At 42.0% G+C, this 14602-nt stretch overlaps 1 protein-coding gene across 3 annotated transcripts in view; it reads right to left on the bottom strand.

Moving 5' to 3' along the window:
* dlg4a (discs, large homolog 4a (Drosophila)) overlaps nucleotides 1–14602 on the bottom strand; it is an 83719-nt gene that overhangs the window by 10011 nt on the left and 59106 nt on the right. For all 3 annotated transcript variants that reach the window (XM_075487763.1, XM_075487762.1, XM_075487761.1), the window contains exons 4-13: nucleotides 12816–12869; nucleotides 12175–12225; nucleotides 11900–12024; nucleotides 7522–7691; nucleotides 7218–7354; nucleotides 5606–5750; nucleotides 2526–2661; nucleotides 2199–2355; nucleotides 1957–2059; nucleotides 1354–1468 (exon numbers count right to left, since the gene is read on the bottom strand). In XM_075487763.1, the coding sequence (XP_075343878.1) occupies nucleotides 1354–1468; nucleotides 1957–2059; nucleotides 2199–2355; nucleotides 2526–2661; nucleotides 5606–5750; nucleotides 7218–7354; nucleotides 7522–7691; nucleotides 11900–12024; nucleotides 12175–12225; nucleotides 12816–12869 (1193 nt within the window). The remainder of the gene's footprint in view (nucleotides 1–1353; nucleotides 1469–1956; nucleotides 2060–2198; nucleotides 2356–2525; nucleotides 2662–5605; nucleotides 5751–7217; nucleotides 7355–7521; nucleotides 7692–11899; nucleotides 12025–12174; nucleotides 12226–12815; nucleotides 12870–14602) is intronic.

Below are 14602 nucleotides of genomic sequence, written 5' to 3'. Positions count from 1 at the left end.
AAATCTGATGAATTATTTATTGAAAGTGTCACCGTTTGCTTCTGGAACTTCTGTTCAGCAAATTTGTTTGTGGTTTCAGCGCCAAATGCTCGTTATGTAATGTAAACCTATTAATTCTACTTCAACAACTGACACTGTCAACAAAGAATCTCGACAGAGTTCTGAGCCAAAGAAAAAACTTGACAAACGCAGCAGCAGGTGATAAAAATGGCTGGAATTGCTGAGGGAAACTACAACAACAGGGCAACTGACTGTTTCCTCACATTTTGACACACTGAGAGTAGCCGTGTCGGCATTTTACTAAGCCGATCGTTCAATTTGGACAAACATCAAACGCCCTCCCGCAGAATGTATTCACAGACAACTATAAGGGCTATAAATGGGCTATAAATGGCCTTTATATGGACTTTGATCACACATGGTGACCTGGTGAAGAGTGGATCATCAGTTTATGTATGAAATCAGTGAAGACACTCATCTAACGGTAAGACCCATGTTATTCTGTTCAGTGTCATACGTTTAGCTCATTGAACAGATGAAGGCAGTTTCCACTGCTCAAGGCTTATTCTTTTTCTATAGATAAACCTAAGCTGGTAACTTCCCATCAAAGTGTAGCTGGCAGCAGGTTTGTTGGTGTAATGACTTTGTTCTGAAGTCGATGTGATGGCGCGGAAGGAGCTGTTCAGGGTGCTGAAAATGTGCTGAGTTGTGATTTTATATATGAACTGTATTCCAGTTCTCAGTGATTACATACAGTGGACACTAATGTATTTAGTGTAAAACACAGTAATCAACTGCAATGTTGTTTTCTAGTTTTGACAGTAAAACTAATGCGGGTATTGAATGACATTAACTGCAGATAAATACACCTAAAGCCACACTGAGTACATTTTGGTAGGTCTGTACGAGATGTCCTCAGCTATTTTGGGACTGGATATCAGTTGGCATTTCCAGTCAGATATTTATATGTATTTATTTTGTAATTTTCTTCCATACACTGCTGTGTCTTTTTACTCTTTTCTCTCTTGGTTCACATATGTGTACACTTAATGTATTTTTTCTCATATTAAAACTCCACTGTGGACAAACCACCAAACCACGGTTGCCCCCTAATGGTGCCGCAGTAGATGGCAGGCTGTGCCAAAAATCATGACTATATAATGGTGACATGCTGGCTTTTATATGCAAGTGTGCATGTGAAACATAATTGTTAAAAACCTTTCATCAAAAGTCTAATTTAATAAAAAGAAAAGAAGCATAAACACACATTGTTCTTGAAAAGCGAAGCACTTTTGCTTTGTTGATCTCATTCAAAAATGAAAAAAAAGAAAGAAACGACTTGTAGTGTCAGACCTGATGTAGAAGCCTCTCTTTGGGTTACTCCGTAGCGTTGTAGTCCCAGAGCCCATGCTGCTGTTCATCAGCTGTTCCCTCAAGTCGTGGATTTTGGCCTCAAAACGACTGTACTCTGGAGCAGAGAAAAGACAAATGTGTGAAGACCTACTGGCTCACAGAGTCACACATGAAACTTTGCGATGAAAACAGACAAATTTTTCTCTCTACTAATTCCAATTCTTCATCATCATTTATGATATGAGATCAGTACTGTTTCTTCCGACTTAAAAGCATATCTGCCTTCATTAAAAACAAGAAAAATGAATCTTGAGTCAGTGGTTAAACTATGGAAGACTGACTGCAGCTGTAGGTTTCCAACACTGCCCAGATAACCTTAATATCCACCTTATATTGCTGTAATGTGTTTGGGAATAACAGTGTCAGAGGGAATAAACCAAAATTAGACTAATCTCTGCACTGGATGCTATTCCTCTAATGAAACTATGAAAAATAATCTTAGAGGAAAATTTGAAAACATTGCTAGAAAACCTGCTGTAAATCTGTATAATCTCTCAAATGTTTAATACATGTGAGAACTTGTGCGATAGTTGGGGTTTTTACCATCGGGTCTATACTGAGCAATGATGGTTACAGTCTGGCCAGCGTTCTTCAGTGCTGCAGCAGCCTGTTCGTGTGTGGCCATACGTAGATCCACGCCGTTTACCTGATTCACACACACACACACACACACACACACACAGCAGGTATGTCTATAACCACATCTGAAAAATCATAAACTGCCAAACTGAAATACATGTGCGTGTTTCTGCGTGCCACATTTATGATGAGGAAAGTGTCATTACACTGAGGATCTGGTCACCCTTGTGAAGCTCCCCGCTAAGGTCAGCTGGTCCTCCTGCCAGGATGAAGGAGATAAATATTCCCTCTCCATCTTCTCCTCCAACAATGTTGAATCCCAGACCCGTGGATCCTCGGTGGATCAATACCCGACGAGGCTCCCTAAAAAGTTGAGTCATTGTCACCAATAATGCAAATTGAAAAACAAAGTAAAACTGACATTTATACCACTAACTCTACAACTTCTGCCGTTACTGATAAAGCTGCTAGTACAGCTAATAAAAAGTCATTATTGAGGAAAAATGTCAAGTCAAGGATCGTTGCTAACAAACCTGGGGATGTCATCATCTCCCATCATGCCGTGCAGAACAGGGGAAAACCGACTTGGTGAGGTGGGAGTGAGGGCTTGTGGATAATCTGATCCAAGGTAGTTAGGGTGGCTGAGTTCAGTGTCCATGTGGGAATATGCTGGAAAAATGAACAAGAAACCAAAAGAGGTGTAACATACTGTACGGAAACAAGCCATACTATTGACTATTGACCATATTTATAGTCTTGTTGCTTTTGTTTTAAATAAATGCACTCGTGCTGTTTGGTATAATGAAGGCTCTATGAGTATCTAATGGAAGCCAACTGCAAAAAGAGGGTCATACCCCCCTTTTTCAACCGTGGGCAGATATTCATCAAGAGGCAGATTCAGGTCAAAGGCAGTGGCGATTCTAGAGTCTGTGGGGGCCCCAAGGAAAAAAATCCTAGGGGGTCCTACCGACCAGTGTTCGTCACCAAAACATCTAACACCGACGAAAAATGTATGAAATAAAACCTCTTTTTATTCCAAACATGTTCCAAACATGAAAAACATTGTTATTTTTAAAATATACATGTAAAGAATAAATAAATAACTAAAAAAGACTACGTTGTCTACGTTGGCACTTGATATTCGCCTGTTGCTATTTATCTACCGGGTGTAGCTGGCCATCCAATAATAATTGTGTTCATTTAAAGATTCTTTGTGACAAGAAAAGCTGTTCATGATATCGATTTCATAAGTATGTTTTTTATTTTCCACTAGCCTTGAATTTCTGGCGAACGTTGCCAACAATCGCAAACACTCTGAGGGGCTAGTTCTCCATGAACATAGCCTACGGTGGAACTTGACGTGAGTTTGACGAAGTCAACAATGCAATTATGGAATTATAGAACGGCATGTTAACTAGACAATCTTTGACTAAATCATTTAAATTTAACCGTTCAAAGAAAACATGTTCACCACGAACGTTCGCCACTGTTTGAGACAGTTTATAAAGTAACTAGACAATCTTTGACTGAATGCACCTCAGCTCTCGGGGGCCCCCTAGTGGCTCGGGGCTCCAAGCAGTTGCCTGCCTTGCCTGTTGACAAGGTGCGTGCCTCTGGTCAAAGGAAATGGAAATGACAATCCTGAACCTGTACTATTTAGCCCTTGGTTTTCACAGTGCTCCCACACTCGGGATGGGGATTGAGAACCGGCTCCCAGTAGTTCGGCCCCTGCCTAACGATCCAGTTTATAGGTTTATAGGTCCCTCTTTATAGGTTTATAAGAGGGACAGAAACAGGTTGTTAGGTCCGTTACGGCAGACTGTAGAAACGCTCTTTACTTAAAATCAGACGGAAACAAGCCTTTTACACATTTTAAGAACCCCCCCCCACAAAATCTTTAATGTTTAAGGCGCCTGTCTGATGTAAGCTTGATGCTGAGCAGGATGGACAGTCGGTGGGCTGTGCTACAGTATTTTGCATTTCCTGATAGGGATGGGAATCTCCCAGTAGTTCGATTCCGTGGACTCGTTAATCAGCTTGCCTAACGATCCCGTTTGTAGGTTCTGCTAACGTCTGATTTGCGCGTTGACGTCATGCGCACGCTCAGAATGTTTCCAACAAGGCGCCGAGGCAGAAGTGCTCCAAAGTTTGGTTATATTTCACCAAAAAAGGACAATATTAGGGCCAGTTGCAACACGTGCTTTGATCACATCAAAGGGAGGAAATACCTCCAACATGCTGAAACATTTGACCACACAGCATGCAGTTACTTTGCATGAATGTAAAGTCTTTGACGCGCTGCTAATGGCGGCGACTCGCAGAGGAGCTCGTGGCACAGCGTCTCAAAAGTCCCAGGTAACGTAAAACTTCCAGGTCCTGTTGATTGTAATAGCGCTCTGAATTGTCACGCATTGAGCGTGACAGTCACACTTTTCGGTCTTTTGTCACGCGCTCCCGCTACACGTTGTATTTCTCATGCTGAAAGAATATTATAATATAAATTTCTCTGGCGCGCCGCTATCGCTATGGAAACGGTAGGAAACAAGCACATCTCATGAGTCTGAGCACAGCAGTTATTAATAACACTGATTGTTAAAATTGGCTTTGTTCTTAGACATAAGTGCATATTAAATAGTCTCTGTACTTTTCCACGATGCATACGATATATGACCTTAAATGATCCAGGCATAGTGAGACAAAACAATTAGCCTGGGAAAGCAGGTGCAAGATTCACACACACACACACATTGTTTGGCTTATCCAGAGAATATGAAGAAGCATGTTGAACCTACTCATGTCCAATCATACTCGGTCGAGTGTGAGTCCAAGCTATGTGAAATAATGAGGCATATAAATACAAAATATACCCGGAAATTGAGGCTCGGTCTGACGGAATTCCTGCGGGAGCTCTGTTCCACTGAGCCCAGCGCTGATATGCTTCACGTGTGACTACCAATAAACACTTCATTTAACTTGAGATTACTCCGGCTTGTTGTTGAGCTTCCAATGAAAGAATCGAGCTAACACTAATAATAATATTATTAATGACAGACCCCCATTCCTGCGAGCCGCCCAACGCGGAGGGGGCATATATCACTCTTGCCTGGATTCAAAACTTGAGAGCCCTGTAACGTAAAACTTCCAGGTCCTGTTGATTGTAATAATGTTAGCGACATACTGTATGAATAATTTCCATCTGATATTAACATTTGACGAGGACTGCAAGAGTGATTCAGGCTCAGAGGCAGGCTCAGCATACCTGTAGCTGCCCCTTTCATCGAGGCAGGTAAAAGTAAAATTACAAAAATAGATAAAATGTTTTTGCATACTTGAAATTAAAGTGTTAATGCAACCAAAGCCATTTGTACTACATATAACTGGATGAGAATCGATAAGACAACCGAATCGATAAGCGATATCGATAATGGAAACGGAAATGCTAAAATTCTTAACAATTCCCATCGCGATCCCACACTAACCTTAAGTGGATTTCCCTCTATCTTTGACTATATAGTCCAAAGTTAAATAAGGTTTTAATATGAGTATTACTTTATTCTGGGGTCAGACCTTTGGCTTTATAACCTAAAAAACGAAACAAGAGAGAGAGGCTTACTGCTGGTGAGGTCTGGAGGGTTGTAGGAGTTGGTCAGAAACAGGTTGTTGGGTTTGGCCACCCTGAGGTACACCACCTCGGCCGTGTTCTTCAGTGCCCCCACCGCATCCTCATGCATCACATCCTCCAAACATACATTGTTCACCTGATGGTTCACGGCAAGCAGGGAAACATAAACAGGACAGGATCACAAACTGAGTGTGGCGCAGTGTGATATGAAACCATCTCAAAACTTCAGCTCTGAATTTCCAGTGTTAAAAGCAGAAAGTAGAAGTGAAATTGTATTTATTTTAGTTTGTAAACAGGGAGTCATACACGCACGTTGTAACTGTATTGGACTTTTTCCCTTTACCCAGAATGGTAACACAAATTGCCAAACCTAAATCTGTGTTTAGCTGTAAAAGAACAGGTCTAAATAATCATTAATCACTAATTATTACCCCAGGTAGAATTGAATAGTTCGCCTCTTTTGACATGAAGTTGTATGATATCCCATATTAGCAATATCATTTATGAACATTTTCTTACCCCCTGCTGCGTCCTGTGAGCCGAGTTCCAGCCTCATTTTGGCGTTGACAAAGGTAGTCCTGCTAGTTGGCTGGGGCCACAAAAATAAAGCGTTTTGCTTCTCAAAACAATATGCGTTCAAAAGAGTAATACATTTGCATCACAAAATCGTTCTCCAGGAAAAAGTCAGACCTCACAATCGCTTATTACTCTTTTGAACACATATTGTTTTGAGAAGCAAAATGCTTTTTTTTTTAAACTCCAGCCAACTAGCCGGACTACCTTTGTCAACGCCAAAACGGGGCTGGAACTCGGCTCACAGGACGCAGCATGGGGTAAGTCAAATTTAATAAAAGATATTGCTAAAATGGGATGTCATACAGCTTCATGTCAAAAGAGGCAAACTATCCCTTTAAGCTAGGAGTTTCCTATCAAAACGACTGTCTAAACTGAAAAATAAGACTAGAACTTTAATTTGGATTGGAACCTCTGAAAGGGGTTTGTGCTAAATCCCCCCCGTAACTAAAACTGTGTATCCAAACGATGGACAGTGTGCACAGGGAGACAGATGTGGAGTAACATGTAGCTCAGGTCCAGCTGGCTGGGATTCCGACCATATTTGACACCATGCTATGAGTTTTGTAAGATGGTCGTGCACCATGGTGACTGATATATCTGTAACAGATTTGCTGTATACGAAGGGATCCTGCCATTGTCCATTTAAAGCTAAAACCTTGCATCAGACACCATTTAGTGAACATCAAGCACCATTTTGAAGTCGCTGCTGCGATGTTCTGGTGTTGCCCAGCAGATGGCAGTAAAGCCTCTTGGGAATTATTGTGGCAGCACTATAGTTAAATATTTAATCCATCCTCCACATGTATTAACCTGTTCGTGAAAGTAATTTCAGACCATGAAAATTACAGCTGTAATTATCTTGGCCCTTGATACAGCTTCCCTGCATAGAGACACAATATGTGAGGGTGCTAATGTGTGAAAATGTGTCCTCGTGCTTTAAAGGTGAGAGTCTGAGGCTGTCAATGACATGCGTGCGTGTGGGCGCTTTTATCTGCATTCGAGTGGTTTTTATATTCTGGTGACCGACCGCTAAGATCTTGTCCCCGATCTGCAGTCGCCCATCTTTATGAGCTGCCCCGCCTTCAATGATCTTGGTGACATAGATGCTGTTATCTCCCGGTATGTGCTGGTTTCCCACCCCTCCAGCAATGCTGAAACCTAATCCTGAGAAACGGAAGAGACGAGAGAAGCTTGAGAGTGAGCAAAGGAGCTGCCGGTTAATATGGAGCAGATTTGCTAAATCCAGAGGGTACAGCTTAGCTGGTTACAAGGCACCAGTACGCCCACACAAAAAGTATTGATGCTGTACACCGGCACACACTTCTACATACCTTTAGGCCCTTTGATTAGCTTGATTTCAGTGACTTTTTCTGCTGCCGGCTTTCGGCGAAGAACGTAGAGGCGGACAATAGCACCTGCCTCCTTAAGAGCCTCTACGGCTTGGCTGTGTGTCACCTCCCGCACGTCGACATCATTCACAAACAGGATGCAGTCGTTCACACTAAGAAACGGAGGGAGACACAGGGAGAGAGACTGTGGGTGGGGAAGTGAAAACGCAGCAGAAGCTGTTGTTTTTGGTAGAGATATTGGCTGTAGTCCTCCTCCAGAGGAGGTCAGAAACAGTTAATCTCCTGCTGCAGCTGTTTTTGGGGATCTGTTTTCACCTTAGACATCTGCCACGTCCCCCAACTCTTTGTAATAGCATAAAGCTGGTAAAGTTTCTCGCTTAAGTTAGCCTAGCACCAGAGGAAAAAGTGCTGCCGTCCACCGTCTGAGGTTCATCTTATTTCTCTCTTCTGCACGTAGAGAATAACCCATCATAAGATAACATTTCTTTATTGCAGTGATACTTTTATCATGCGCTGACATTTCTGTAACCCTCGTCATAAACTCTGTCTCTGTTAAACCAGAAAGTTACATGCTGGATAAATTATTTGAAATCTTTAAACCACCACCTCAGATACTCCACAGTCTCTTTGTTCTCGTTTTTTAAAGAAATGTTTTTAAACAAATTTCTGGAGTTATTAAGACGTATAACCTCGACAGAGGGCATGTTTCTTTTTTTTATTCTTCTTAGAATCAAACAGAGACTGTAAATGTCTCAAAGCAACATGGGTTTTCTGCACACACATTTTTATCAGGCTTTTTCATTTTCATACATGAGGAATTCAGAGGATTTTCCCTAAAGGCATGTGAGATATTTTGCTTACAGAATACAGGAACGGCCAAGAAAGAAATACAAGCATTTTCTGCTTTTAAACAGACATTCTGGATGGACATCTTTAGCTTGGTTGTAACACACATTTACACAGAAAGGCAAACCTTTCTGCATTTGCACAAGTAGAAAAAAACCTGATATTTTATCACACATTCCTGTAATGGACCGATAAGTTTTCCCTCCTCTGGATTCTGAACTAAGATCTAATTTAGCTCAGTATACTCGGTGTTGGTATGTAAAATCTGTTGCAGCTAACCTCGACACATTCTGTTCAATAAAAGACTCTCAGTACAACCAGAGCCCGGAGTTTTAGGTCAAACAGAACTAAAGCGTTTAACTTTTATTTTCATTTTGTTTGAAGAGGGACAGAAACAGGTTGTTAGGTCCGTTATGGCAGACTGTAGAAACGCTCTTTACTTAAAATCAGACGGAAACAAGCCTTTTACACATTTTAAGAAATCCCCCCCCCCCCCCCCCCCACAAAATCTTTAAAGGGACACTATGTAATAAATTAAGTCATTTATTAGCTCAAATCAACATATTCATTCATAAGTTAGTCCTCATTGGTGTAAAATGATCTCTGTCAAAAATCTCACTTATCCTCCTGAGTGAAGAATAACTTGTCTGTATCTACATAGAGCGGGTAAGCTCTATGGAGGCTGCCATGTCCTTCCGGTCTATGAAAAATGACGAAGTGCCGAGAGGGACATAAAGCACTTCGAATCGCGATTTCCCCACCAGGCCTACAAGCAGAAATGACGTCATTGTGACATCATTTCCGCCAAGTGGCTTATTACAGCCGCTAATGCTAAATAGATTTTATTCCTTGGCACATATGTCTTTGTGTTCATTAGCTTTCTTTTTGTAAGTGCATCATCTTCTTCTTTTTATTATTATTCCTATGGATATCTGGATATCTTCTTTTTGGCGTTATGCTCACATTTGTAAACTGTTATTTTGTTGATTTACTAATAAAGTTTAAAAAAAAAAAATGCTAAATAGATTTTATCTCGTAAATGATCCCACTAATAATGCATTGATTGTTACCAAACTTCTGCCGTAGTACACATAGGCTCTTAACTCACAAAACGAGGCATTAGAAAGTTTGTAAGTTTACCGGGAGTTTATTTACCGCTGCTAATGCTCCTATTGCTAACGCAGGCTAATGCTAACGCTGCGTCGACGTCACTTCCGGTAACTCCCGGAATATGACTAATTGCATTGCTTGCACACCAAAGGAGATGTTATGTTATCTGACATGTTATCTGTCATCTGTATTCATAGTGTTGTTGTATGTGTGTTATATAATCCTTTGTACTGTGTGTCTTGATTTCTTTTTGTTTGTATGGACCTTGAGTCTGAAGCTATAGCTTCTTGAATCTTGACACATTCCGCTTGCCGTAGTTCAAGAAGTTGCAGCGCACATTTGAAAACGTGAGGCGCTAGAGAGCAAATTCATTCAACTTTGCAAAATAAAATTGCACCACTAAATGGGGGAAGAAATTACATAGTGTCCCTTTAATGTTTAAGGCGCCTGTCTGATGTAAGCTTGATGCTGAGCAGGATGGACAGTCGGTGGGCTGTGCTACAGTATTTTGCATTTCCTGATAGGGATGGGAATCTCCCAGTAGTTCGATTTCGTGGACTCGTTAATCAGCCTGCCTAACGATCCCGTTTATAGGTTCTGCTAACGTCTGACGCATTGCGTGATGACGTCATGTGCACGCTTCGTATTTTGGCTCAGAATGTTTCCAACATGGCGTCGAGGCAGAAGCGCTCCAAAGTTTGGTTATATTTCACCAAAAAGGACAATACTAGGGCCAGTTGCAACACGTGCAGAGCTTTGATCACATCAAAGGGGCAAATACCTCCAACATGCTGAAACATTTGACCACACAGCATGCAGTTACTTTGCACGAATGTAAAGGCTTTGACACGCTGCTAAAGGCCGGCGCACACCTTTACGATGTCATCGTTGCATCGTTTGTCGGGTGATCGGCATAACAATTCGGACCGTATTTGACACGCTCGCACGTCCACTGCACACACTTGCGAACCTCCGATTTTTTTTTTTTTTGACCGAATGTTATCACATGACCGAAATAGGAAGCCACAAATCATGTGACTTTCAAACTGAAAATGGCGATCGATTTTCCCCGGCTTGCATTATTTATCATAATTCTACTGCGTCGATTACGCCGCAATCGTGCCATTAAGAACAGGGAGAAGAGAAAGTTGTGGTCACAAAGTTGGTTACGAAGGCGGGAGACACTTGGTGTTGTCAGAAATCTCCAGCATGAACTCCGGCATGTTTGTGTCAATGTCGTCCAACGTGACTAAGTGCGCTATTCCCATTGGCTGTTTAAATAATCCTGCGCTATGACATTGGAACAGAGACCACACACACATACGATTGTATTCGGCACAAGGAAAATCCGTACGGAAATATCAAACATGTTTGATTTGATCCGATGAAACGACGAACGACAAAATCGTTTGTCGGCTGCCACCGCACACCTTTACGATTCCCATGCGAAGTCATCGGGCCGACAAAATCGTACACGAATCGTAAAGGTGTGCGTCGGCCTTTAGCGATGGTGGCGACTCCAAGTGTAACTGTTGTCTGTGTTGTGTTGCGTTTTTAGAAGAAGGACCGACACTCTTTTAGCTTCAGGACTGGACTTTTATTGCCTGAATAAAGATATGGAAACCGACCGGTCAGCTCACGGTCAAGCACGGCACTCGTTCGGCACAGCTTCATGAGAGAAAGTTAGCAAGTTTAACTTAGCCTTCGAGCGAAGATCGCTAACAAACATTATATTAACATTACAAAATAAAACCTTTCCAACACATTTAGTCAAATACAATGCTGTCGCCATCTTACTGAACATAATATATAATAATAATCCTGCTAACTGTATTATTACATTACATACAGTTTCAGTATAACGCTGTGCTTTGTGTAACAAACCTACCATGGACTCAATCCTCGTGTACTGGCACTGCGCCTACATCGCAGCCCATATTTACGTGCTGAGGAGAGCCCTGCCAACCAGTGAGCGTCCATGATACACGAATAAAGGTAAATATGATTGGCAGTCATTGTGGAAGTGGAATCAACAGCCAACCCGTTACACGAGGTAATGTAAAACGTCCAGGTCCTGTTGATCGTAACGGGGCTCTCGAGTCTCACGCGTTGAGCATGACAGTCACGCTTTTCGGTCTTTTGTCACGCACCCCGGCCACACATTGTATTTCTCAGGCTGTAAAAATATTATAAATTAAATTATAATATGTAGCTGGATGAGAATCGATAAGGAACCGAATCAATATCGATAATGGAACCGGAATCCCTAAATTCTTAACAATTCCCATCCCTATTTACTGATGATATTGGAGGTTCTACTGTAGCACCTTCTCTCAGTTTGTCCAGCTGCAGGGACATGCATGAATGTGAGGTTGCTTTGTAGCTCAGTGCCAGTGAATTTTACCTCAGTCGTCCATCCTGAGCTGCCGCGCCTCCTGGAATGATTTTGGTGATGAAGATGCTGGGGTCGTCGCCCACATGAGGGTTGTCTGTTCCCCCTGCTATGCTGAAGCCCAGGCCTGAGTTACCCTGCATCAGCAAATGTAAGTAAAAACGCAGCAATCATTTATCACATCTGGGGCACCTTACGTCCTCCTTTAGGGATGCGCCACAGAAATTACAATATGTAATTGGATGCTGCCACATGCTGTGAACATAGAGTGAAGTTTAAAGACTCACTCTTTCCAGTGTGATCTCTTCATACTCGATTTCTCCTTCTGTCCCGTTCACCTGTCAGAGTACGAGGTTAGCTCGGTCAAAAGCAAGAGAATAGGTCACTGCATCTAGACAGTTTAATACAATTGAAGAAGTCTAACTAGTCAGCTCATTTTGTTTAACATCCATCTGGTTCACTATTCTTTTTAGCCCAGCCTGACCCCTTGATGAATGATTAAGCTACGCATGTAAAGCTGACCTCTGCAGTTTAAGAAGTCCCGGAGGATGAGAGCATTGAAGGTACTTCAAACTTTTGGTGTCTGACCCAAAAAAGCGACTATTCTTAGTCTTGTAGTGGTGCAAAAAGAACGTTTCACTGATGGCAGGATGTTCCCTGCAAAGCCTCATTCTCTCATCCCACACAACTATAAAATGTTCATAACTTTGGTCTTCAGAAAATATATATGTTTCTTTCATGTCAAACCGTATATCAAACAGAGAAATGTAGTTTAATTAAAAATGAGTAAAAGTAATTACTGTTGCCATTCATACAAGATCTACCTGGTTTCGTGGGAAATAAATAGAGCTGTACTGATAATACAGACTGTTTATAAAGAAATATTTCCTAATAATTCTGGGACAGGAAGATTAAAGTTTATCCTTACGTATGGGGAGCCATCGAGTGTGTCAGTGTTCACCACCACTGGAGGAGTATTTCCCTGGAAGCAGAGAGAAAAGACACAGTCTTTAAGGCTACAAGCTTCAGTCAAAGCCCAGACGGGTGGTAATTTTAGCTCTTAGCTGTGATAACAGAGTTCTCACTGAGCTGCAGTTGTCACCCTGCTGAAGGATACAGAGAACTAATCCAGAGCCATGAGTTGTTATCCATCCATAGTACACACAAAAATAATTTGTGCTGTTTTTCCAAACTCTTGGTGGTAGCTGTATTTTCCTCCCACAGCAAGCTTAATTAGAGTATAGCTTGTTATTATTAGTGCTACAAATGACCGCCTCCTGAATGCTGTGGATGTAAACGTCCGCCCCACAGCCCAGCAGTTGCTTCAAAACCCTCTTAGTAAATTATATTCAGCCACACTGACATGTGCTGGCACCGTCCCAGCACACTCCGGCCAAAAGGACACACAACCTTGGTACCATGATGGTGACAGGCTGCATTATTAGCCCAGTTATCCTCAGTAAGTAATGATAAGTCATTACTTACTGAGGATGCTGATTTTATTCTAGAAACTTTGTCCTGAACCATAATGTTTAAAAGCAAAATGATTCAAAGTAAAGCCGGACTGAATGTTAGCATTTGAAAAAGTTATTAATCAGAAACTGAGTGTGACAGAATATGAAAGAAAAGGCTGTAAGTCAGTGAAAGGACGGGGTTTTTGGCTTTGAGTTGTTCAGGTTTACGTGCCAAGACTTCCTCTGCCAGCTTGTTTGCATTAGGGTGCTTTTCATTATGCTCATTTCTCTCTTAAAGCTCCACCCAGGGAGGACGAGGGGGAAGAATGTGAGGATGCAGAGACTTGTGTCCCTGCTCTGAGCTTTTCCAGGGGCCTCTGTTTCTTCTGGAAGATGCTTCATGATTGCAGTCAGGGAACAATTTACAGCAAGTCGAATGCAAGGCTGCACAAGCGCGAACATCCTGAAAAGAACCGCCACACGCCAGTCTTAGTAATCCTCTCTTGTTGCATTTTCTCATTTGTTCAAACTTCTCTTCAGAATTTGCTTCTAACATCAAAGTAACCGATGTTGGAAGATGTCGATACAGTCGTGCGTACGTTGCTCTTCAGAGAACACGGTCTGCTCTTTACCACGCTGATTTGCATGAGAAAGACACAACGCATCCAAAGTGCTTACAGCAGCAATAAGTAGCATGAAATCAGCCTGTTGACCTTCACAGACCTGACCGCTCATGACACGCACAAACACAGCCAGTCTGAGCTCATTTTCTCAGCTTTTAAAGAGAACACTTTTACATTCAGGCTAAATAACACTTTTAAACTTTCTTTGACTTTAAACTCGTCCAGTATACCTTAACCTTCCGGAGGACAGGCGTGTCGCTACACAACATGAAGGTTTGGTGTTTAAGGAATATATGTGTTGTTCAATATAAAGGGATAGTTCGCCTCTTTTGACATGAATCTGTATGACATCCCATATTAGCAATATCATTTATGAACATTGACTTACCCCCTGCTGCGTCCTGTGAGCCGAGTTCCGGCCTCATTTTGGTGTTGACAAAAGTAGTCTGGCTAGTTGGCTGGGGCCACTATGCCAATATGCGTTCAAAAGAGTAATACATTTGCATCACAAAATCGTTCTCCAGAAAAAGTCAGACCTCACAATCGCTTGGCGCTATTTTCTCTCCCTTCGTATCACTGCCTGCTGTGTAGACCGTGCAGACCGAGCAGTCCCCAGCAAACACTGTAACAGGCGCAGC

Source organism: Odontesthes bonariensis, chromosome 16, assembly GCF_027942865.1.
Source record: "Odontesthes bonariensis isolate fOdoBon6 chromosome 16, fOdoBon6.hap1, whole genome shotgun sequence".
NCBI classification, from domain to species: Eukaryota; Metazoa; Chordata; class Actinopteri; order Atheriniformes; family Atherinopsidae; genus Odontesthes; species Odontesthes bonariensis.
The sequence above is the reverse complement of the archived record's forward strand: the minus strand, read 5'-3'. Positions and strand labels throughout refer to the sequence as shown.